Source organism: Rhinatrema bivittatum, chromosome 1 (assembly GCF_901001135.1).
Source record: "Rhinatrema bivittatum chromosome 1, aRhiBiv1.1, whole genome shotgun sequence".
NCBI lineage: Eukaryota > Metazoa > Chordata > Amphibia > Gymnophiona > Rhinatrematidae > Rhinatrema > Rhinatrema bivittatum.
In genome coordinates this window covers 421,701,415-421,727,736 of record NC_042615.1, presented here as the reverse complement: position 1 = coordinate 421,727,736, position 26,322 = coordinate 421,701,415, and the positions used below count along the sequence as shown (strand labels likewise).

Below are 26,322 nucleotides of genomic sequence, written 5' to 3'. Positions count from 1 at the left end.
TAGAGGCATAGTCCATATGTATTTCACACATTAAGAAAAGTGGAAGGAAGGCAAAACAATTACTGTCATGGTTAAAAGGTGAGGTGAAAGAGGCTATTTTAGCCAAAAAAAATCCTTCAAAAATTGGAAGAAGGATCCATCTAAAGAAAGAAGGATAAAACATGAGCATTGTCAAGTTAAGTGTAAAACATTGATAAGACAGGTGAAGAGAGAATTTGAAATGAAGTTGGCCATAGAGACAAAAACTCATAATAAAACTTTAAAAAATATATCCGAAGCAAGAAACCTGTGGGGGAGTCGGTTGACCATTAGTTGACCGAGGGGTTAAAGGGGCTCTTAGGGAAGATAAGGCCATTGCAGAAAGATTAAATGAATTCTTTGCTTCCATGTTTACTAATGAGGATGTTGGAGAGATACCAGTTCTGGAGATGGTTTTCAGGGGTGATGAGTCAGACGAACTGAACGAAATCACTGTGAACCTAGAAGATGTAGTAGGCCAGACTGACAAACTAAAGAGTAGCAAATCACCTGGACCGGATGGTATGCATCCTAGGGTACTGAAAGAACTCAAAAATGAAATTTCTGATCTATTAGTTAAAATTTGAAACCTATCATTAAAATCATCCATTGTACCTGAAGACTGGAGGGTGGCCAATGTAACCCCAATATTTAAAAAAGGCTCCAGGAGCAATCCGGGTAACTATAGACCAGTGAGCCTAATTTCAGTGCCGGGAAAAATAGTGGAAACTATTCTCAAGATCAAAATCGTAGAGCATATAGAAAGACATGGTTTAATGGAACAAAGTCAACATGGATTTACCCAAGGGAAGTCTTGCCTAACAAACCTGCTTCATTTTTTTTGAAGGGTTTAATAAACATGCTGTTAAAGGTGAACTGGTAGATTTAGTGTATTTGGATTTTCAGAAGGCATTTGACAAAGTCCCTCATGAGAGGCTTTTAAGAAAACTAAAAATTCATGGGATAGGAGGCGATGTCCTTTTGTGGATTACAAACTGGTTAAAAGACAGGAAACAGAGAGTAGGATTAAATGGTCAATTTTCTCAGTGGAAAAGGGTAAACAGTGGAGTGCCTCAGGGATCTGTACTTGGACTGGTGCTTTTAAATAAATATATATATATATATATGATCTGGAAAGGAATATGATGAGTGAGGTTATCAGATTTGCAGTTGATACAAAATTATTCAGAGTAGTTAAATCACAAGCGGATTGTGATACATTACAGGAGGACCTTGCAAGACTGGAAGATTGGGCATCCAAATGGCAGATGGAATTTAACGTGGACAAGGGCAAGGTGTTGCATATAGGGAAAAATACACTTGCTGTAGTTACATGATGTTAGGTTCCATATTAGGAGCTACCACCCAGGAAAAAGATCTAGGCATCATAGTGGATAATACTTTAAAATCGTCGACTCAGTGTGCTGCAGCAGTCAAAAAAGCAAACAGAATGTTGGGAATTATTAGGAAGGGAATGGTTAATAAAACGGAAAATGTCATAAATCCTCTATATCGCTCCATAGTGAGACCGCACCTTGAATACTGTGTACAATTCTGTTCGCTGCATCTCAAAAAAAATATAGTTGCAATGGAGAAGGTACAGAGAAGGGCAACCAAAATGATAAAGGGGATGGAACAGCTTCCCTATGAGGAAAGGCTGAAGAGGTTACGGCTGTTCAGCTTTGAGAAGAGGCGGCTGAGAGGGGATATGATAGAGTTCTTTAAGATCATGAGAGGTCTTGAATGAGTAGATGTGAATTGGTTATTTACACTTTCGAATAATAGAAGGACTAGGGGGCATTCCATGAAATTAGCAAGTAACACATTTAAGACTAATCGGATAAAATTCTTTTTCACTCAACGCACAATAAAGCTCTGTAATTTGTTGCCAGAGGATGTGGTTAGTGCAGTTAGTGTAGCTGGATTCCAAAAAGGTTTGAATGGGTTCTTGGAGGAGAAGTCCATTAACGGCTATTAATCAAGTTTACTTGGGGAATAGCCACTGCTATTAATTGCATCAGTAGCATGGGATCTTCCTGGTGTTTGGGTAATTGCCAGGTTCTTGTGGCCTGGTTTGGCCTCTGTTGGAAACAGGATGCTGGGCTTGATGGACCCTTGGTCTGACCCAGTATGGCATGTTCTTATGTTCTGATGTTCTTATTAATAGGCCGATTCAACCTTCAGAAATTTTAAGAGTTAACAATGAAAGCAAATCTGAAAAGCCCAAGGCCTTGATGGCTTATCGTATGATTATTACAAAATTTTCAAGTCTCTCATTGTAGAACTGTTGCATACTTTTTATATTCAAGCATTGGTACAAGATCACTTTCCAGATGGATTTAATACTGTTGCGCAGGAGGTGGACCCTTGGGCCGAAGTGGGGTTGGCACTACCCGCAGGGCAAGCCCTAGGTTCCCCACCATCGGCAGGCGGAGCTGGCTGATTGAGGGAGGCTGTGTTGTGATCCCGGGTCGGGCCCCGGGACCGCCACTCACCGCCTTCCGGCCCGGGCCGCTTCCACCTTCGATGGGCCTGCACAGGCCCCAGAGGCGGCGCTCCCATGCTGGAGGAGACACCGGCATCCTCCCGTGGATGGCCCCGCCCCCTAGGTGCACGCGCGCGCTAGGGTTCCAGATTTAAAGGGGCCAGCGCGGGAAAACTAGGGTTTGCCTCCGGATGACGTCAGACGCTGCAGGGCTATTTAAACCCTGCAGCTGGAGCCTTCCCTTTCCTTGCATCGAGGTTAGCTCCCTGGAGTAGCTAGTTGTGTTCCCTGTTTCCTGCTTCCCACTTCTTCCTGACGTCTGATTCCTGGATTTCGACCCTTGCTTCGTCCTTCGACTCCGACTTCTGCCTCTGTTCCTGGTTCCGGCTTTGTTTTCTGATTCCTGGCTCCTGACCCGGCTTCGTCTCCGACTTTGATTCTTGCTTCTATCCTTGGCACTGGCATTGACGTCTGACTTCTGGATCCTGACCTTGGCTCGTCCCCGGACTCCGATTTCCTCTTCGTCCACTATGGCAGGTATCCGCTCACCGGCCACCTAGGCCTCTCCTAAGTCATGGGCTCCTCCCGGGGGGACCGTGGGCTTCCTAGGGTGAAGCTTCTTCCTACCGCGGTCGCCTTGTCGTCTCGAGGAACTGCTCCTCTGGCCCTTGGTCGCATAGGGCCCACCTAAGTCCGAGAGGTCCGTGTTCCTACGGGCTCCTCCTGGGGGAACCTCGGACTTCCAGAGGTGAAGACATCCTTAAGACTCTCCTCAGCTCCGACTATCGGCTTTTCCATTCCTGTGGGCATATTCCACCCTCACCTGCAGGGTTTGGCCGGTCCAAGGGTCCACAACCCCAACAGGCCGGCTGGAGCTTCACCAATATCAGCCCTTGTTCCCCGCAGGTTGAGCCCTTGGGTACCAGGGCCGGCAGAACTTGGTGGGCCTCTGTCCGAAGTCTTCTCAGGGACGATGAGGAAGTCAGCCAGGGGCCAGCAGCGGCAGTAGAAGTAGGAAATCTGATCTGGACGAGGCGGAGTCCTGGAGACCTGGTCACCAATGAATACAGGAGGCAGACAGAGGGCACCCGAGTAAGAACAGGCCAAAGCCTGAGAAGCCAAGTCCAGAGTGGGTTCAGCGGGAGCATCGTAGAGCAGGCCGAAGTCAGGGCAGGCAAGGAAGAGTGGCAAGACAAACATGGGTCAAACCAGGAGTCAGATGGAGCATGGTCAGGCAAGGCGAAGGTCAAAACCAGGAGACGGGCAGGAGTGTAGTCAGACTTAGCAGAGGTCAAGCCAGGTATCAAACAATAGTGTGGTCAGACGAAGCAGAGGTCAAGCCAGGTATCAATCAGTAGCATGGTCAGACGAAGCAGAGGTCAGAGCCTGCAATCAATCAGTAGCGTAGTCAGACGAAGCAGAGGTCAGAGCCAGATATCAATCAGTAGAAGACAAGCAGGGTAGACACGGAACACAGAAGCAGGAATGGATACCAGGATCAGGAACAGGAACACGGAAGAAGCAGGAACAAGTCAGGAACCAGGAACAAGGAGGAAACGCAGGAACAAGCAACTAAGCACACGACTAGCATGAAGACATGTTGCCAAGGCAAGGAAGCACTGGCTGGGCCCGGCCTTACGTACCAGGACCCAGTGACATCATCTGGGGCCAGGGGGTGGTTCCCGCCATGCCCCTTTAAAGGTAGAGCCGATGCGCACACCTAGGGAGGGGCATGGTGCGAGACGGAGGCGGCTCCCTGCGGACCACGTGGGGAGGACTGCCGCAGAACTGAGAAATCCGCTGAGGAGCTGGGAGCATGGGGAGCAGCCCGGACACAGAGGCGACTGCCCATGGCTACAAGGGAGGCAGAATCAGGCGCTGGAGCAGGCAAATGGGGGTAAGTGGGCCCAGTCATGGGCCTGCTGCAGCAGGCACACGCAACAAATACTGTACATATAACTATTCTAGCTGAACCATGGAAAGACCCTACCTTACCAGCGTCTTTTCGGCCTATATCTTTACTCAACTACGATCTGAAAATTTATACAAACATGCTGGTTGATAGACTAAGTTTAATTCTCCCCTCAATGATCTCTTCTGAACAGGTTGGCTTCGTTAAAGGAAGATCGGCAGAATTCATATAGTTAAATTAATAACCACAATCTCTTATTGTAAACAGAAAAAGATCACAGCTCTAGAAGTAGGCTTTGATTCTGAAAAAGCTTTTGATAGAATTTCCCATAGGTTTTCGGGACTCCAGAAGTTTGGGTTCTCAGGAAATATCATTACAAGTATTTCCCTTCTTTATCGAAAACCGGTATCGCATATTTAAGCCAATGGGGGCTGGTCCTCCACATTTTCCATAAACATAGGAGTACAGCAAGGTTGCCCCCTCTCCCCTCTTCTATATATTCTTGCTATTGATCTTTTCCTCAGAAAAATGCAAACTGATAGTTCCATACTGGGACTGGAATTTGGGAATATCTCTTTTAAGATAGCAGCTTTTGCTGATAATATCTTAGTTTTTCTTACAAATCCAGTATGAGCTCTGGATAGGGTTTTAGTTCTACAGAATATCTTTGCAGCGTTTGCAGGTTTAAAGATAAACTGAGACAAATCTGAGGACCTAGTAGTATTGGGCGCTTTGCAACAGCAGTGGATGATACTTTTCCTTTAAAATGGGTAAAATTAGACATGAAATACTTGGGAATCCGCATCCCAATTTATATTAAGGATTTATATAAACCTAATGTCTCCCCTTTGATGTGTTCATTAAAGGAAAAAAGAAGCAATGGAAGGTATTCCCTTTGGGCCGGATTTTAAGAATTACACGCGGGCGTAGATTTGTGCGCGCAATGCAGCACGCACAAATCTACGCCCAATTTTATAACGTGCACGTGCAGCCGCACACATGTAATAAAATCCGGGGTTGGCACATGAAAGGGGGTGCACACTTGTGCACCTTGCGTGCACCGAGCCCTAGGGGAGCCCTGATGGCTTTCCCCGTTCCCTCTGCCCCCCCACCTTCCCCTATCTAACCCACCCCCTCAGCCCTAGCTAAATCCCGCCCCCCCCCCCCCCCCCCACCTTTATTGTTTTATTTATTCCTGCCTCTGGGCCGGCGCGCAATCCCCCAGCACTGTCGCTGTACCGGAAGCCTCAGCCTCAGCCCCGCCCCGTCCACCCCCTGACTGCCCTGCCTACTCCCCGCCCCTTTTTTCAAGCTTCGGGACATGCGCGGATCCTGGGGCTTGCGTGCGTCGTCAGGCCTATGCAAAATAGGCTCAGCGCGCGCAGGAGTGGATTTTGAAGGGTTACGCGCGTTGCCCCTTTATCTCTCATGAGCAGGATACATTTATTAAATTAAATACAAATCCTTAACCATTCTACATAACGAAATTTACAAAGACAACAATTCATCTCTGGACAACATGATTGCAATTCACAAATCTCCCCGCCCTTCGAGGTCTTCTGACAAGTTACAGCTAATTATTCCTCCTCTCTCATCTGCGAAACTATCCTCTACCAGACATAGAGCCTTCTCTATAGCTGGACCAACAGAATGGAACTCTATCCCAGGATACCTAAGTTCCATCAAAGATTCCAAATCATTCAAAAAAGAACTAAAAATATGGTTGTTTAGACAATCATTCACAGACTGATTTGATCAATATATATATCAATATCAACCTTCATCTTGAACTCTATTACTTCTTTAATAAGTTTCTTCTTCTAAATTAAGCCTTAAATTGTCTCATTCTAACATGTTATACTCTGCTATTGCCGAGATGTTATAACTTTGTTACATTGTGTTATAATTTATAACCTGTTCATTGTATGAAGTTGTTACACTGTAAACCAGGGTGAAGGCACTCAGCTATACTTCGGTATAAAAAAGAATATAAATAAATAAATAAATAAATAAAAATAAATATGATAGAAATTCCCAATGGCTTTACTTAATGCAGTTGTTATCTATCTGGTTTTACCCATACTGTTTTATTAGAGATCGATACATTTTTTAAAATTTTATTTGTAACAGAAGAAGACAAGGCTTTCCTTCCAAATCCTAATGCAACCCATTAAGGCTGGGGGATTAAACTGTCCAAATCTAAAACATTACAATTTATCCTGCGTGCTCCGGCATATTAGGGTTTGGCTTCTGGGCACTTCGATTTCTTCCCTGACTGATTTACAAAAATGGTTTGGAGATATCTCTTTATCCTCTATTATACAATTAGATGCTCACCATATTCTTTCACACATAAAGCTCTTTCAGCTAGTTTCCTTTTGTTGAGAAGCGTGGGGATTTTTATGTAAATTGATAGGATTCCCAGGCAAAATAATGATTTTTTAACTATTAGGAGAAACCCCCAGTTTTCCCCAGGTATGGAAAATGTGATCTTCAGAAATAGGCAGTCTGAAGGTTTTCAGTGTTAAGCAGATGTTTCTTGCTAAATCTAATGTGTTATGTAGTTTTCCAGATCTGCAAGGTAAATTCCATCTTCCTAGTAAAGATTTTTACACTTATTTGCAATTAAGACATTATATTGTGAGTCTGAAGGATAAAAATCCCTATTTGGGATAGAAGGTTCTTTGAAGGAGGTACTATGGAGGAGGTACTATGGAGACACAAACCATAAAAGCCTTCCTGTGATAACTTTTCAAAAGCAGTTCGCAAATTATATGTGCAACCGCCTCACCACCAGGGGTCCCTCTAGAGCTGGATCTCCTGACAGGCCCAGTCCATCTCCCTTCTCCTCTCTATGTTCTGGGCTGTCCCTTATAACCCTGCCTGACAGTTCCCTCAGGGTTTCGGCATCGAGCTCGCCTGGGCTCCCTGCTCTAGCCTTCCTTGCTGTGCATTTGGTCCCTGGACCTTCCCTTGCACGGCCTTCGGACCTTATTCCTTGCCTTGCCTTGCGCGGCCTTCGGGCCTTATTCCTTGCCTTGCCTTGCGCGGCCTTCGGGCCTTATTCCTTGCCTTGCCTTGCCTTGTGTGGCCTACAGGCCTTCTGTGTGTGTGTGGCCTACGGGCCTTCTGACCTGCCTTGCCCTGCTTACGGTGTGTGGCCTACGGGCCTTCTGTGTGTGTGTGTGGCCTACGGGCCTTCTCTGCCTTGCCCTGCTTATGGTGTGTGGCCTACGGGCCTTCTGTGTGTGTGTGGCCTACGGGCCTTCTGACCTGCCTTGCCCTGCTTACGGTGTGTGGCCTACGGGCCTTCTGTGTGTGTGTGGCCTACGGGCCTTCTGACCTGCCTTGCCCTGACCCAGCCTGAACCCAGACACTGCTACTTGCCGCCTGCCCTGACCCAGCCTAGACCCAGACACTGCTACTTGCCGCCTGCCCTGACCCAGCCTAGACCTAGACACTGCTACTTGCCGCCTGCCCTGACCCAGCCTGAACCCAGACACTGCTACTTGCCGCCTGCCCTGACCCAGCCTGGACCCAGACACTGCTACTTGCTGCCTGCCCTGACCCAGCCTGGAACCAGACACTGTTTCTAGCCATTCCTGTCTCTCACCACCTGGAGCCACCCTGCTGGGTGGTGTTCACGACTCCTGACCGGAGCCCAAGCGTAACAGTATGCCGAAGCCACCAATTTCCAGGGGAAGAGATAGGTCTGTGTGCTAAACCGGTGAGTCAACTTTTTCACTATTACAAGATGCCTCCTTCTTCAAAGTTTTATACCTGCAATTCCTGTCAGACCTTGAATTACCCAAGCTATCAGAACTGCCTAGCCTGTCAACTTGCTGGTCAGGAACACTGGACATGCAGTAACTGCAATAAGAGAAATGTCTCTGTCTACCAAGAGTGTTTAAACTGTTCTACTCCAAAGCCAGGATGGTGGAAATGTTCATGTATTCCCAGCCTATTACCACCAGGCAAACCGTGCCCCTGTTGTTCAGCTACAGGACCAGCTGCTTCATTAGGGAGAACAGTCAGCTCTACCATGCGTTCAGCTTCTGGTCCAGTTAACAACATTATTTCATGTAACAGTTTATGGATTAAGCATTCTAGCACTTCATCTCTGGACACTTTGGAAAAAACTTGCTCTGAAAATCTCAGAACTCACCGGGTTAAGAAGCCTTCGATAACTTCCACGCTAGAGCACCAGAAACAGAAGCAGAGGGAAGTAATTAACTCTAGCAGGGCTCTGCTTCCCACAGCTGCCAAGTGGACACTAACGAGCACCTTCCCTAGACGTCCTAGAACTGCCTGTGCCTTCTCTAAACTGCTCCTCCAGAAACAAAATCAGGAGCGTCAGACTTTGGCTCGAGGTATTAAGCCCACGGCAGTACAATCTGTGTCTTCCATGCGCACTACTTCTAACCTTGCTACTCTGCCATCTGAACCTGCTGCACAACCCCAAGAAGAGTCTGGGCCTGCTGTTTCGCCCCAAGAAGGGTCAGAGTCTCCTGCACTACCCCGAGAAGAGCCTGAGTCTGCTGAACCGGTCCTGCTGTCATCCCCGGAGGGGTCCGAACCGGCCCTGCTGCCGCCCCTGGAGGGTCCGAACCAGCCCTGCTGCCGCCCCTGGAGGGGCTCGAACCGGTCCTGCTGCCGTCCCTGGAGGGGTCCGAACCGGTCCTACTGACAGACTTTCTGACTTAGCCATCTGAGCCTGCTGAACCGGCCCTGCTGCCGTCCTCGGAGGGGTCCGAACCGGCCCTGCTGCCGTCCTCGGAGGGGTCCGCACCGGTCCTGCTGACAGACTTTCTGACTCAGTCATCTGAGCCTGCTGATCCGGTCCTGCTGCCGCCCCTGGAGGGGCTCGAACCGGTCCTGCTGCCGCCCCTGGAGGGGTCCGAACCGGTCCTACTGACAGACTTTCTGACTCAGCCATCTGAGCCTGCCGAACCGGTCCTGCTGCCGTCCTCGGAGGGGTCCGAACCAGTCCTGCTGCCGCCCCCGGAAGGGCTCGAGCCGGTCCTGCTGCCGTCCCCGGAGGGGTCCAAACCAGTCCTATTGACAGACTTCCTAACTCAGCCGTCTGAGTCTGCTGAACCGGTCCTGCTGCCCCAGGTGGAGTTTGTGTTCCCCTTATCACCCCAGGAGGGGTTATGGAAATCTGCACCACCTCTGCTACCCCAGGAGGGGTCTAACCCTGCCGCCTTGTCCCAAGAGGGGTTATGGACTATTTTGCTGCCCCAGGTTGGGGTTGTGTCTGCCTTATCACCCCAGGTGGGGTTATGGACTGCCTTACTGCCTCGGGAAGGAGTTGAACCTGCCGCATCACCCCCGGAGTGGTCTCACGTTATTATTGATTACCTCCTGCACAGATGGGATCCAGGAGGAGGGGGAGGCCTTGAGGGGGGGGTACTGTTACGGCTATGGCTGCTGTGCAACCGCCTCACCACCAGGGGTCCCTCTAGAGCTGGATCTCCTGACAGGCCCAGTCCATCTCCCTTCTCCTCTCTATGTTCTGGGCTGTCCCTTATAACCCTGCCTGATAGTTCCCTCAGGGCTTTGGCATCGAGCTCGCCTGGGCTCCCTGCTCTAGCCTTCCTTGCTTGCTGTGCATTTGGTCCCTGGACCTTCCCTTGCCTTGCGCGGCCTTCGGGCCTTATTCCTTGCCTTGCCTTGCCTTGCGTGGCCTTCGGGCCTTATTCCTTGCCTTGCGCGGCCTTCGGGCCTTATTCCTTGCCTTGTCTTGCCTTGCCTTGTGTGGCCTACAGGCCTTCTGTGTGTGTGTGGCCTACGGGCCTTCTGACCTGCCTTGCCCTGCTTACGGTGTGTGGCCTACGGGCCTTCTGTGTGTGTGTGTGTGGCCTACGGGCCTTCTCTGCCTTGCCCTGCTTACGGTGTGTGGCCTACGGGCCTTCTGTGTGTGTGTGGCCTACGGGCCTTCTCTGCCTTGCCTTGCTTACGGTGTGTGGCCTACGGGCCTTCTGTGTGTGTGTGGCCTACGGGCCTTCTGACCTGCCTTGCCCTGCTTACTGTGTGTGGCCTACGGGCATTCTGTGTGTGTGTGGCCTACGGGCCTTCTGACCTGCCTTGCCCTGACCCAGCCTGAACCCAGACACTGCTACTTGCCGCCTGCCCTGACCCAGCCTAGACCCAGACACTGCTACTTGCCGCCTGCCCTGACCCAGCCTGGACCTAGACACTGCTACTTGCTGCCTGCCCTGACCCAGCCTGGAACCAGACACTGTTTCTAGCCATTCCTGTCTCTCACCACCTGGAGCCACCCTGCTGGGTGGTGTTCACGACTCCTGACCGGAGCCCAAGCGTAACATTTTAAAGCTGTTGTGCCTTATGACCTTGGGCAAGTCACTTTACCCTCCATTGCCTCAGGTACAAACTTAGGGGGTCATTTATCAAAATGTTATAAGGTGTTTTCGCATGCATTAGCACGAGGTGTTAGGGGTGGGTTTACCATTTTGTGAAATCCTATCGCACGGCTTTAATTACATCTTTTTCAGTATGGTTAAGTTGTGCGATAGGTTGCGTTAAAGCTTTATTGCATTTTGTGATGTGTTTTCAAAGGCCTGTTTTACAGCACAGAGAGAGAGAGAGAGAGAGAGAGACTAGCCATAATGCCCTCACCCTAGATATCTATGGGAGGCCCATCTAGCAACTGAAGGTGAGGTGTAGGTATTAGTGTAGGGGTTAGGGGCCACTTTGACATTCAAAGTGAGATGTACGAACAGAACAGTGCTCTCTTGTGAAGATCTGATGACCCTCGGAGTGAGGAAACTCACCCAAAGATGAGATTTGAGCAATGTTCTCTCAACCTAGCTTGACGTTACCCAGGTAGAGAGTCCATCAAGCTAGGTTGAGAGAATATTGAACAAATCTCATCTTTGTTCTGTTCGTAGGTCTCACTTTGAATGTCAAAGTGGCCCCTAACCCCTACACTAATACCTACACCTCATCTTCAGTTGCTAGGTGGGCATCCCGTAGATATCTAGGGTGAGGGCATTATGGCTAGTCTCTCTCTCTCTCTCTCTCTCACACTCTCTCTCCATGGTCCTCCCAGTGGTTGTATGTAAGAAATACCACAATTCTGGCACTTATCTCAAAGTGCAAAAAAGTTATCACAATTTGCAGTAACTTAGCTCTTCACATAGGTATTAGCAATAATTGCCTATTACCATAAAACACACCCCTTTTTCTATCACAGGTGATATTTAGTGCATTTTGATAAATCCAGGCCTTAGATTGTAAGCCCTCTGGGATAGGGAAATACCTACAGAACCTGAATGTAATCCACTTTGAAGCGCTGAAAAAAAAAAGTGCAAAAAGCGGAATATAAATAAATATACTTCCAAAACTTTTGGCTAGATGGCCGGAGATTAGATTGTCACAGGAAGATCTTCTGTATTACATTAAACATATTCTGGCAATTTCGGAAAATGTTTTACTGAGAGAAACTCAATACAAATTTATTTGGCAGTTTTACTTGGCATCCAATAGAGCCTTTAAATCGACTCTGTGTCTGTCTTCTCTCTGTCCAAAGCATGGTGAGAAAAATAGTGATCATTGCATGATTTCTGGACTTGTTTAAAAAGATCACCTCTTTTTGGATTGATTTAAATATGTGCTGTTCCTTTATATTAGATTCTCCCCGCCCTGGTGATTTGACTTTTTGGCTGTTTGGTCTTTATGATCATCCTTTAAGCAATTTTGCTACTCATCAAAAATTATTCTTAGGTAAGTCAGGGATAATAGCTAAGAAAACCATTCTCTCCAATTGGGTTTGGCAAGATAGTCCTAATATAGCACATTGGGAAAGTAGAATGATGCAGCTATTGGTGTTTGAATTCTTTTCCAAAAAGAACATCTGACAAAAAAACAGGAATTAGTGCTTAAGATATGGCAGCCTTTTATAGATCACTTATCATCTGAAATTCAGAATACTATATTAACATATAATTTTATGCCCATTCCTTTACACAATATTTAATTGTAATGATTCTTTTTCAGCCATTTTGACGTTCTATTTCCCGAAGATATTTGTTTAATAGTTAAGGAGGGGGTGGAGAAGGAGAGAGGATATGAAAATACTACTGTACTGGCATTTATAGTTTCTTTTCTTCTTTGTAACAGTGTTAATTACAACAGTTGTTATCTTTGTAAAAGCTGCCTGTGCTGTGTTGTTATCAATCTGAAATGTATTCTCTAAAAAACTGAATAAATAAAGAAGTTTAAAAAAGATTCTAATTTTACTAACCCTAGCTGTGCCTCTTATAGATTATTCAGTCTGCTGTTTCTTTTTAGACCTCAACGTTACAAAATAAATGAAAATTCATTATTGTATGCGTGACAAACTTTATTTTCAGAAGACACAGACCAACACTTAACTTTTAGAAAAAGATTTTCATCAAGCCAATTTTTTCCTGTATACTTGAAGCCATAAGCTTATAAAAGATTTCAGAAAGATCGAACTTATAATTGCTAGGGGTGTGCATTCGTTTTGAACTTAAATGTAAAACGCTACTTTTTTTTTTTTTTTAACTTAAAAAAGTGATGAGGCGAAAACGATCGGATTTCCAACGTATTCAACATAGCTATGTTGAATACGTTGGAAATCGCGATTGTTGATCCAAAATAAAAATTTAAACCCCTCACCTTCCTTAATCCCCCCCCAAAGACTTACCACAACTCCCTGGTGGTCGAGTGAGGAGTCAGGACGCCATTTCTGCCATTTCTGAACTCCTTTGCGAGGAGCACGTGACGTCGGCGCCACGTCGGAGTGACGCGGCGTCACGTGATTCCCCGCGGGTTCGCTCCGGGACCCTCGTTCGACCCAAAAGGAACTTTTGGCCAGCTTGGGGGGGCCTCCTGACACCCCCAAGCTGGCCAAAAGTTCCTTTTGGGTCGAACGAGGGTCCCGGAGCGAACCCGCGGGGAATCACGTGACGCCGCGTCACTCCGACGTGGCGCCGACATCACGTGATTCCCCGCGGGTTCGCTCCGGGACCCTCGTTCGACCCAAAAGGAACTTTTGGCCAGCTTGGGGGTGGCCAGCTTGGGGGGGCCTCCTGACACCCCCAAGCTGGCCAAAAGTTCCTTTTGGGTCGAACGAGGGTCCCGGAGCGAACCCGCGGGGAATCACGTGACGCCGCGTCACTCCGACGTGACGCTGACGTCACGTGCTCCTTGCAAAGGAAGTCAGAAATGGCGTCCTGACCCCGCTGGACCACCAGGGAGTTTTGGTAAGTCTTGGGGGGGGGGGGGATTAAGGAGGGTGAGGGGTTTAAATTTTTATTTGCACATATGGACATAGACTCAACTTATGGAATTCTCCATATGTCCATATTGACCGCAAATGGGACCCCCTTTCGACTTATGGACTTATGAGCATAAACTTTTGCTCTGCACATCCCTAATAATTGCCTGCCAACTACCAAGTTTGCTTAATTTGAGAACATGTGCCTGTATGCCAAAGCTTGTTTGATCTTGTCCTTCTCCTGCAATAGTCTATATATGGCTGTTGTTTCCTATGGGCAAAGGAGCAGCCTGCTCAGGCCCCCTGCATAATGGCGAGCCCATAACACAAGGCATTTAATGATATATCTAACAAAAAAGAAAAAGATACAATATTTGTCAAATTCTGACAACAAATGACACATTCAAATGATTAAATCCCTCATAGGGTCAGCCGGCTTGATAGATCTCACATCTGCGTGTTTGATTGAAAACTTTTTTTGCCAGTTGTCAACAATAGTAACTTGTGTGTAAGCACAGAGATATTATGATTGACGCGTTCCATCTGCAGAAAATAAAAGAGGGCTCATCCACAAAAGTTTGCCCAGGGCCCCTGTAAGTGGTTAAAGTGGTCCTGATTCCATGCCTAGAACAAAGTACAGGATCTTTTGGGCTAGTCATCTTATCCTGGGGAGAAAATAATTCCCTTGCGGGCTGATGTCATTAGGAGATCTTTTAGTGACATCATAAAATAGAAGTAATCTCATCTGCTTCTTTTTCACATGCTTATTGTAGCTTTCTCCAGAAAATATTTGGACCAGTACTTTTCCATTGGCATTAAGAATATGGAAGAAAAATATGATTATACCTTGACTCTAACCTTTTTTTTTTTATTTAGTGTACAATGTATGTGTGTTGATGAGAAGGATTCCTCAGAAGTCACCCGTGATCCAGCAAATAACTCCACTGTACAAGAGGTAGGAGCCACCTTGAGTTACACCCACAAATTACCTTGTATACTCAATTCCTTGTAAGATTTTTTAAATTTATTTTATTTATTACTTAGGCATGTCCTCCTCTTTGTATTATCAATTTGACTTCACTCCCCACACAGGCTATAGTGGGTGCCTCTTCCAGGTATACCCTTAGCACCGCTCTTTGGTTGACAGAAACTGCATTGCAAAAGGAAGCAAAACTGGGTTACCTCGATGGGCCTTAATGTTCTTTATTTGCTGTCACCCTCTATGTTTCTATGTTAGCAATGGCAGCAAGATTCCCTAGGGCTGCCATCACACTCAGGTCAACTGGTCCTGGTTTTGCCCCATTGCATGCAGATGAATATACTTATATTTCTCATAGGGAAATCAGAACTAAAAGTCCATGCAAACTCTGGACCGGATTAGTTAATGAGGGAGTCAAAGATTCAGAGTACTAAAATGGAATAAAAGGCAAACAAAAATTCAGGGGTTACATTTTTTTTAAACATATGCCATAACTGGGATGTGCTGAGAAGAGAGAATGAGAGAGCTCAGAATTACATGTGATTTTTTTAAGATGAGCTCTGAGAAAACTGAAGAGATTATTACAACATCCTAGATAGAAATAATGTAAGAATTAGACTGTAATGTAATGCACATTTTAATTTCTACACTTCCTTCAAAGCATCAGCAATAATTCTGGCTTCCTGTCTATTACATTAGGATATTTCACCTCTGGCCTTCTGCAAGCATAGACCACTCTGCCATGCCCCTTTCCCCAACTCACTGAGTAACTGAAACATCGTGTTAACTCCCTGGGTTGCTATCCAGATTATAAGATCTTTGGGGCAGGGATATTATCATTCTGAAATGATCATGCATTCTGAGATGTACACTGAGGGGTAGATTTTAAAAGAAGCGCGATCAGCCTACTTTTGCTTGCGCATCAGACTCAAGCAAAAGTACGCTGGATTTTAGTAGATACGCGCGGAGCCGCGCGTATCCACTAAAATCCTGGATCGGCGCGCGCAAGGCTATCGATTTTGTATAGCCTGCGCGCGCCGAGCCGCGCTGCCTCCCCCCGTTCCCTCCAAGGCCGCTCCGAAATCGGAGCGGCCTCGGAGGGAACTTTCCTTTGCCCTCCCCTCACCTTACCCTCCCTTCCCCTACCTAACCCACCCACCCGGCCCTGTCTACACCCCCCCCTTACCTTTGTCGGGGGATTTACGCCTCCCGGAGGGAGACGTAAATCCCCGCGCGCCAGCGGGCCTGCTGCGCGCCGGGCCGCGACCTGGGGGCGGGTACGGAGGGCGCGGCCACGCCCCCGGACCGCCCCGGGCCGTAGCCACGCCCCCGTACCCGCCCCCAAAACGCTGCCGACACGCCCCCAAAACGCCGCGACGACCGGGCCCGCCCCCCGACACGCCCCCGACACGCCCCCCTCCGAAAACCCCGGGACGTACGCGAGTCCCGGGGTCTGCGCGCGCCGGTAGGCCTATGTAAAATAGGCTTACCGGCGCGCAGGGCCCTGCTCGCGTAAATCCGCCCGGTTTTGGGCGGATTTACGCGAGCAGGGCTCTGAAAATCCGCCCCTGAGAGTACTTCTTAAACAGAAAATATTTTTATATTTTACTTTTCCTTTTCATCCTTTGTCACACACACATGCACTTTTTCAATATAATCAAATAAAATATCTCGCTACAGTGACCATCTAGTCTAAAGCTAGGTGTCGCAGACTGATGCACAAACATTAGGGAGAAAGGACAGGATAGCTTCAACAACCAATTCCAAAAGCAAACCACATTCAAGCAGCATTCTCTGAATTATCAAAAAGGCTGCTCATCCCATAAAAATGTTGCTAACAGTCATTTTGTTATGGTTTTGAAGTTGCTTGGTTTTGATTGTAAATATTACAAGTTTTAACATAAGGCTCTGGTAGTAACCTGCCCGGAGCGAAAGTTACAACTATATGAAGCTTGCTGGGCAGACTGGATGGACCATTTGATTTTTTCTGCCATCATTTCTATGTTACTATGTAATTCTTCCAAGCACAAAGGAAGAGCGGGATCGGGGGGTGATTGTATCTGATAATCTTCAAGTGGCCAAACAGGCAGATAAAGCAATAGCAAAAGCCAGAAAGATGCTTGGCTGCATAGGGAGAGGAATGGTCAGCAGAAAAAGGGAGATGAGACCTCCCTTGGAATACTGTGTAGAGTTTTGGAGACCACACCTTCAAAAAGATATTAATCAATTGTATTCAGTCCAGAGGGCGGCTACTAAAATGGTCAGCAGTCTTGGTTATAAAGCATATGGTGATAGACTTAAAAGTCTAAACATGTGTACCCTAGAGGAAAGGTGGGATGGAGAGATATGCATATGAGGTGAGTCCTCTTTCAGAAGAAAGATTCTGGAATAAGAGGTCACGAGATGAGGTAAAAGGGGTAGCCTGAGGAGTAGTCTTATGAAATATTTCTTCACCGAGAGGGTGGTGGATGCATGGAACAGCCTCCCAATGAAGGTGGTGGAGTCAAAAATAGTATAAGAATTGAAGAAAGCATTGGAGAAATATAGGAGATCTCTGAGGGAGTGATGAAAATTGCAAAGCTAAATTGGTTGTGCAGATGGTCAGACTAGGTAATATGGTCTTTTTCTGCTGTCATGTTCCTGTATTTAAGAGGTAAAAAATGGACAAGGAGAAATAAGATAGAATTAAAATAATTAAAAACTAAACAATGAAATATGAAAATGCCAAAAATATAATCAAGTATTTTTCTCTTACATGGACCAGTCTTCAGGGACAATTCTCGAGAATAATTCTTTCCAAGTCACCTCTCTAGAATCCAAGTAAGTTTAGTTGTTTTTGGATCACAGAAATCAAAAGAGCACTATCATGGCTGCTACAGTTTGGATTTACAAATCTTCCAATAGTATTTTGTGCCCTCTCTTTGGTTATGCATTAGACTTCTTATGTAATGTTTTTAAATGAAAATTTGAAAGTTATTGGGGCTCTGGCATATCACAATAGCTGATATTTGTTTCCAGCACTGGGGCAGCAGCAGTGATTGAAGACAAGCAGGATGTAGTCCTCACACATTGGTGAATCATCAGATGGAGCTCCAATGCAGAAAACTTATGTCAACGTTTCTAGAACTGTGTCCATGCAGGGTCCCTCTCCAGTCTCTTTTTTTTCCGTGGAGCTGTAAGCCTTGTGGTGTGAGTGAGCTCACTTTGGCTATTTTTGGCCTTGTGGAAATATTTTTTTCTCTCATTTTTCGGAGTTTTTCCTTGTTGTTCCGTTGCACTCCCATAGCGTCTCCTAGTAAGGGGTTTCAGCGATTCGGGTAAGTTTCCTTTCACAGTCGATTCCCCGTGATGGCAGTGTATTGGTGCCCACCAGCCTTTGATGCCCTGCCACCAACACCTTCAGTTGTGCCCCTTTTGTTTCAACCATCATGGCCAAGTCCAGTTTTTGATGAAACCCCCATTTGCCAAGGACCGTGTCCATCACAGATCCACATGAGATATGTATCCTCTGCCTGGACGCATTGCATGAAGTCCAGGGTTGTCGCTTATGTGCCCACATGACCCCGAAGGGATGTCGGCTTCGACTCCACAAGATGAAGCAGTTCTTCAGGTTGAAGAAGTCCAAGGCATCGGCATTGCATCTGCTGGTGGCATTGTATCTGCTGGCAGCTTCACATCGAATGACCATGGAGCCACATCAAAGGACACCAAGCCATCACATCGGTGGGACCGTTGGTTCCATCCATGCCGCCGGAAGATAGGGGCGCCGGAGGCGGACCATTGTCGATCTCCTCCAGGCCGAGGATGTCCCGTTTCTTGTCATCAGCCGAGCATCAAAGGAAGCCGAAGAAGTATCAGCACCGGTCCCTATTGATGCATGGTACTGGGCACAGGGATGCACCGGCTTTTGCCATGATGCCCCCAAAGTGACCCCACAGCAAGGAGTGCCAATCCAACATCTGTGCCAGGGGTCCATGAAGGTCTCCATCTGTTCTGATGCCAGTCACTGATCCACCTCTTAGGTCCGAAGAGAATCTGGCCACCCCTCCTTCCTCCCTTTCAGGGTTGGCATCAGCAACATTCGAAAAGGAGTTGGAGAACTGAGTCCAGCTAGCAGTCGACTAGGCCTATAGAGCTTTGGTTCTGTGGCATCAGCGGTGTGCTACCCATCCACATACCACTTCTGGAGAAGCTCAATGTGCTCATTGGTGCATTATTTACCCAGCTGGTACCGGTTCCCAAGACAGCATTGGGGCTCCAAGGCCTCCCCCTACTGATATTGTCATTGCTGGTGCCTCCGAGGAGGAAGTTTCATCGAAGCCAGCAGAGATGCTGAGGCCTGCTCCCCCTCCCCCATCCAGTTCTACAGGTGCCTGCATCTCTGGACGAAGGCCAAGCACTTCAGGACCCATGCGCTGTGGCTTACAGTGAGGATGAAGAACCCTATGACTCCTGGGTTGATGATGCTTCAGAGTCCTCTTCCGAAGGCTCACAGGTTCTTCCTTCAGAACCTTCTCCTCCAGAGGAGTGAAGGAAGTCTCCAACTGAGTACTTAACCCTTGCACGTTTTGTGAGGATGATGGCAGAGACCATCCCTTTTCAGTTATTGATGGAGGAGGATGCCAGGCACAAAATGCTGGAGATCCTCCAGTTTGTGGAGCCTCCTAAGGAGATCATGCGGTCCCAGTTCACAAGATCCTTAAGGAGTTGCTGCTGAGGATATGGGAACACCCCCTTACAGTGCCTCCCATTAATAAGAAGGCAGATGGGTTCTACCTTGTCCAGAATGCTGCCGGATTAGATAAGCATCAACTGGTAGTCAAATCTGCCCTCAAGAAGGCCTAGCGCTCTCAGACTCATTCCTTGGCATCCCCAGGGAAGGATCATAGAGCAATGGATGCTTTTGGGAGGAAGGTGTTTCAAGGTACCATGCTCATTCCCTGCATCACTGCCTATCATCTCTACATGAGCCAGTACTCGCAGGACATCTGGAAGCAGGTACAGGAGGTGGCCAAAAAAATGCCTCAACAGTAGCAGGAGACCCTCATGTCGCTAGTGCATAAGGGCCTGATTTGTGGAAAACATGAGGTCCGTGTGATCTACAATGTTTTTGAGACGACATTGAGAGTCTACAGTGGGAATCAGCACTCACAGGGTGGCATGGCTTTGGGCCACTGACATGCCATGTACAAGAGAGCATTTCTTCGGAGATAGAGTGATGGAAACTTTGGCCCAACTTCGGGAAAACCATGAAAACCTCCAACAACTTACCACCAGTACTCCAGACCCATCCTCCTCTTCCAGGAGGCCGGCGAGACTGAGGCCAAGGAAGTATTTTTTCGCCAAAGGAAGTACTATCCTCCACCCCCTCTCTCCCATCCACAACATCAGGGCTTCTGTGGCCATCCTAGGCAGTAGAAAGCCCCCAAGCCCCAGCTGGCTCCTCTGTCAACTCCAGGGTTGGGGTTTGACTGGGTCATAGCGAGCATATGCCAGTTGCTCGAATCCGGGACAATGAACCCTCTGGTTGGGGGAAGGCTGCAGTTCTTTGCAAACCAGTGGCCCAGTTCTGTCCATCCAGGAGTACCAATTGAACCTATTGGGTCTCCTGCTAAATTGTCCTCTGTGCCGATTTTGGGGGCTGGGAGCACATCAGGAGGTACTATTAGCGGAACTCTCCTCCCTCTTAATGGCCAGAGTGGTTGAGCCCATACCACCAGGGCAAACTAGGTGGGGATTCTACTCCAGGTACTTCCTGATTCCAAAAAGAACAGGAGGACTCCGTGCCATCCTAGACATAGGGGCCTTGTACAATTTTCTAAGAAAAGAAAAGTTCAGGATGGTTTTCCTGGGTACCTTGATCTCCCTGCAAAAAGGGGACTGGCTATGTTCTCTTGACCTAAAGGACATATTTATATCAAGATCTTCCCCAATCACAGGAAGTATCTCCAATTTATCATGGAAAAACAGCACTTCCAGTACCAGGTGTTGCCATTCGGGCTCAAATCAGCCCCACGGGTCTTCACAAAATGCCTGGCCATGGTGATGGTGCACCTCCACAGGCTGGGAGTACATGTTTTCCTGTACCTGGACAATTGGCTATTCAAGAGCACATCTCAGGCAGGGGCCATCAGGTCCATGTGCTTGACCATTCGGGCATTAGAGTCACCAGGGTTCATTCTTAACTACCCAAAGTCCCAACTTAGCCTGTCATTTCAATTGGACTTCAAAAGAATCATGCTAGACACAGCTCAGGCCAAGGCCTTTCTGCCTTGCTAGAGGGCTGTCACTTTGATGACCATCATAGCAGAAATCCAACAGGGCCAGCAAGTGTCAGCCTGGCAAGTGTTGAGGTTGTTGGGCCATATGGCCGTAACCGTCCATGTCACTCCCTTGGCATGTTTACAGATGCGCAGAACCCAATGAACCCTGAGGTCACAGTGGTGCCAGTCCACTCAGAGCCTTCGGGATTGCATCTGAATCTGCCTGTCACTCCGGGACTCATTGTCCTGTTGGTGGGTGCTTTCAAATCTGAAAAGGTTATTTCATTTCAAAGTCCCCCTACCCAAATTCTCGTAATCACGGATGCATCCACTATGGAGTGGGGAGCTCATGTAGATGGACTCAGCACTTAGGGTCTCTTGTCCGCCCAGGAACATTCTTGTCAAATCAACTTTATGGAGCTTTGGGCGATCAGGTACACGCTTTGGGCTTTCAAAGATTGGCTGTCCAACAAAGTTTTCCCGACCCCCACCAACAGTAGCTATATGGTATGTCAACAAGCAGGGAGGCACGAGAAAGTGTTAGGAAAGGGTGCTGGGAGGGCCTTGTCCATGGGATGGTGTTCAGGGCCATGTACCTGGTCGGGCAGAGAACGTGGTAGCAGACAGGCTGAGTTGAGACTTCAGACCCCACGAATGGTCCCTGGACCAGGATGTAGTGAATCAGATATTCCATCTCTGGGGGAGCCCAGATGTAGATCTGTTCACATCCCCCTGCAACAGGAAGGTACCTCAGTTCTGTTCCCTGTACAGGTCAGATGGCAAAACAGTTTCGGATGCCCTCACCTGTCATTGGGGCAAGGGATTTCTAAATGTGTTTCCTCTGATTCCCTTAGTGGTGAAAAATCTTTTGAAGCTTTGTGAGGACAGGCGGACTATGATCCTCATAGCCTCTCACTGGCAGAAACAGGTCTGGTTTTTACTCCTATGGAAGTTGTTCTTCTGGAGACTGATCAGTCTGGGGACTTCCCCAGATTTCATCACGCAAGTTCTGGGCAGGCAGCGGCAGCCCAACCTCCAGTCCCTGTCGCTCACAGCCTGAATGATGAGAGATTAATCCTGCAGCCGCTTGATCTTTCAGAGGATGTGTTCCAGGTCCTGGTGGCTTCTAGAAAGCCTTCCCCTAGAAAGTCCTACGGACTGAAGTAGAGCAAGTTTTCCTTGTAGTGTACCAAGCTGTAGATGGTACATCCATCTCTGTACAGCCTACAGTTATATGCTTCATATGGGGCCTGCTTCAATTGAAGTCTCCCCTGAGGCTTCCTGCTGTGTCTAGGGACCTCAATGTGGTATTAGCTCAGCTGATGAAAGCTCCTTTTGAGCCACTGTGCACCTGTTACCTAAAGTACCTAACCTGGAAGGTCATAATTTTGGTGGCAGTCACTTCAGTGCACAGGGTCAGCGAGCTCAGGCCTTAGTGACTTATCTACCTTATATTAAGTTTTATCATGACATGGTGGTCTTGCATATGCACCCTAAGTTCCTGCCTAAGATGGTGATGGATTTCCATCTTAACCAGTCAATCATCCTACCAATATTCTTTCCCAGGCCCCCTTTGCAACAAGTTGAATGAGCACTGCATAGTTTGGGCTGCAAGCGAGCCATAGTCTTCTATCTGGAAGGGGCAGAAGCCCATAGACAGTCCACCAAACATTTTGGTGTTGCTGTTGCCAAACAGACACTATCCAGATAGTTAGCAGATTGCATCTTCTTCTGTTATGCCTAGGTGGGACTGTTTCTTGGGAGGTCATGTCAAGGTTTATTCTTTCAGAACTATGGCAGCGTTGGTAGCCCATTTGCGAGCAGTTCCTGTGGAGGAGAACTGCAAAGATGCGATGTGGAGTACACATCTCATTGTCTGGATAGGGATGGTTGATGCGACAGTAGATTCGGCCAGTCTTTCCTTTGGAACCTGAGGTGTAGAACCCACTCTCCTGCTAGGGTCTATTGTTTTGATTCAGGCTGTCTCCACCTCTGTTACCAACAGCACTAGTGGTGTTGTGCCCGTTGGCAACTGGTTGGGTGTTTGTTGGTCCCCTTTTGTGTTGGTGAGCAGCCTGTAGCTAGGGATTCAGCTGTATGTGAGGACTATCATCCTATTTATCCTCAGAGAAAGCAGAGTTGCTTACCCATGACAGGTGTTCTCTGAGGACAGCAGGATGGTAGTCCTCATGAAACCCACCTGCTACCCCACAGAGTTGGGTTTCTTCTATTTTTTATTATAATCATAATTCTATATTTCAAGACTGGAGAGGGACCCCACATGAACGCATGGTATAGGGCATGCTGGGCATGCTCAGTGTGCCTAGTCAGAGTTCTAGATACTTTGACATAAGTTTTCCACATTGGGGTTCCATTTGATGATGTCACCCATGTGTGAGGACTAACATCCTGCTGTCCTTGGAAAACACATGTTACAGTTAAGCAACTCTGCTATCTGCGAAGTCACCCATCTGCTAACCAGATATGATTTCCAGAATAGTATGCTGCCTGCCAGGTACCTGAATCCCAGATATAACAGAAATGTTGCCAAGGGCCACCAGGCCTTTGATCATTACTCCATGCTGTTCAACCATGTAGGCATCAATGATGCAGCAATATATGATCTTGAGCAGATCAAAAAGCACTACTGGGCACTGATAAAACCAGATAAAGGCAGAGACACTGATCAAGTTCTTGTTTATCTCTTCAGTCAGGAGTAAAAGCATTGTAAAGGGACATACTCATCCTGCAGATGAATGTTTGGCTGTGTGGATGATGTTGACAAGGCTTTGGGGTGTTTTTTTAGTTTTTTTGGATCAAAGTTTAATATTGCAAGAAGAAAGTCTGTCGAGTAAAGACAGGATACATCATTTAAGGAATGGAAAGAGTCTTTCTTTACTCATTGACTCACAGCCTTCTGAGGAGAACTTTAAACTGAGTTCATCACAGGATGGTAGCAAATCCTACAGGCAAGAAGGACACATAGTAATCAATATGAAGCCTGGGGAATAGGCAGTTGTATAGAAAGTCCTATATTAGCAGGTGGAAACACCTGAGCATTAGTAAATTGAAGGTCATTTAAAATACTGGATGGAAGATGGAAGAGTGGGGATTGAGGAGAGCAAGGTGCTGGTCAAGTAATGGTAGGGGGATTGCTGCAGTTCCTCAGAAGGAACAGATAGGAAATAAGAGAGGGTGTAGAAAAACCATTTCAAAAGTTTTCTGCGGAAATGCTCCTAATCTAACAAAATCATTACTCTAGAAGAAGAGGACATAAATGTGATTGCAATCACTGAATTATGATTCCGTGATAATCATGATTGGGAGGTGGATATATCAGGATATACTGTTTTCAGAAAAGAAAAGAGGGAGTAATTGTTGAATATGTTAGAGATATCAAATGAATAAGGAACAGCTGAGTTACCACTACTACTATAAGTGCTATCAGACATATGTAGTGCCATTCACAAACACATAAGTAACAGTCCCTTCTCTGTTTTGATTAGATTGCAAGCTCTATAAATATACAGGGCAAAGGAAACTTTGGAAATTTAATTTATTAAGATAGTGGTTTTAGTCTGTAAGCAGGATAATCAGAGGTTGAAATCTAAAGCAGCTTCAAAAGGTGGGTTATTAGACTGGATTTGAATAAGATCAGAGAGGGAGCATGGCACACTAAATCAGAAATTTAATCGAAGTATACAGTGTATCCAGGTGGAAAGTATGGAGTTGCAAATTTGTAAACGGTGGGAGTGAGTGGTGTTATATTACATCATAGAACAGACAAACATGGAATTGTAAATGCAAAAATTTAATTTATTAAATATTGTAAAATATAGTAATAATCAGTGAAGGCAAATATCACAGTAAATATCAATAAAAGCAGACAGCATGAAATAATAAAAGATAAAGATTTATACAAAGAAGTTAATTATTTATAAAGAGATACCTCCATCACAGTCCCCCTGTTGTGAACAAATGTATCTGAGAAAAAAATGAGGCACACAATGTTACGAGCGCGCGCGGGCGCGGTCGTCTCCAGCGGGTGGTGAGCCCTTGGGCCACGGCAGGACTCAAGGAGGAGCCCAAAGCCACACCATGGGAGGTGAGCTGAGCAGGCATGGGGAGCCAGGCGGGTACAAAAGCAGGGAGTCCGACCCTCAGCCGGACCTGCACGCCCATGGTAGCCAACACTGGGAAGTTGACTGAAGAACGGTCCTCCGACTGTTCCCGGCCCTTTTGGACCTGCCGCTGGGAACGGCAATGGGCAGCAGGCCGGACAGAGGCGAGGGCAGACAGAGTCCTTTACACTGAAGACGTCAGACGGGGGCTGAAGCAGACATCCAAGACAGGCTGAAGCAAGACGTTGGAGACATCAGGGCAAGGGCTGAAGCGAGACATTGTAGAAGAAGGCCACTCCAGGGCCCAACAGGACAGAAGGCTCAGGAACCAGACGAAGACACAGGGCAGAACAACCGGAACTGGAACAGGAACAGGATCAGGCAGCTTCAGGAACAGACATCAAGGCAAGGTCAGGAACAGACATCAAGGCAAGGTCAGGACAAGGAGCCATCAATACATGGAGGACCTGGATCAGCAAGGTTACAGGCGACTGTAATGCTCAATCTGCAGGCCAGTTGCAAATGACAAGGAAGTCCTTATATACTGGAGGTAGAGGGCAACTCCCTGGGAGGAGCTTGCCAGGACCGCCCACCGCTGGCCCTATAAATAAGGAGGAGAGCTGCGGGCCGGCCCCTAGGAGAAGGGCGTCGCCAAACAGGAAGTCCAAACGCTGGCATGCAAGCCACAGGAACAGCTAGGCCTCTCAGGCCCTGGAGCAAGTCCCGGATGGAACACAGGCGAGGCCCTGGCTTCGGAGCGGCCTCCGGTGGAAGGTGAGAGACCACCTGTAGCGCAGCAACAGGGGGGATCGTAACACACAAGCCTGAGAAAGACCATGGGATGGCTAATGGCAATCTGAAGAATACTGTTAATTACAATTAACGTATATTGTCATTCCTAGCTCTAGTTCAGGTTTTGCAAGGCCAGTTGTTCTATCTAGAACTTACAATTTCAGCAAGATTTATGTTCTAAGAAGGAGCCATCCTGTTACTGCATGAATCCAGACAGTTCAGGCACTGGACTATATCAGACAGAAAAACAAATGTTTCTTGTTCTTATCTCAGCTTGTTACTGCTAATCAGACTAAAGAAAAGAGGCAAGATAGCATGTTGTTATTTCATGGCTAAAATGTCTTTTGCTAAGCTCATGTACAAATTCATATTGATCCACATTTATTTATTTATTGGTGATTATTTGCGAATTACTTGTGAATTTAAAGTTCTTCCAGTCCTTTTAACTTTCCACATTCTACTCGCTAAGTCTTGAAACAAAGGACAT

At 47.2% G+C, this 26,322-nt stretch overlaps 1 protein-coding gene across 1 annotated transcript in view; it reads left to right on the top strand.

The window, feature by feature from the left end:
• LOC115080968 overlaps nt 1-26,322 on the top strand; it is a 312,075-nt gene that overhangs the window by 186,645 nt on the left and 99,108 nt on the right. Inside the window, exons 7-8 of the mRNA XM_029585462.1 lie at nt 14,557-14,635; nt 17,424-17,479. Coding sequence (XP_029441322.1) covers nt 14,557-14,635; nt 17,424-17,479 — 135 coding nt within the window. The remainder of the gene's footprint in view (nt 1-14,556; nt 14,636-17,423; nt 17,480-26,322) is intronic.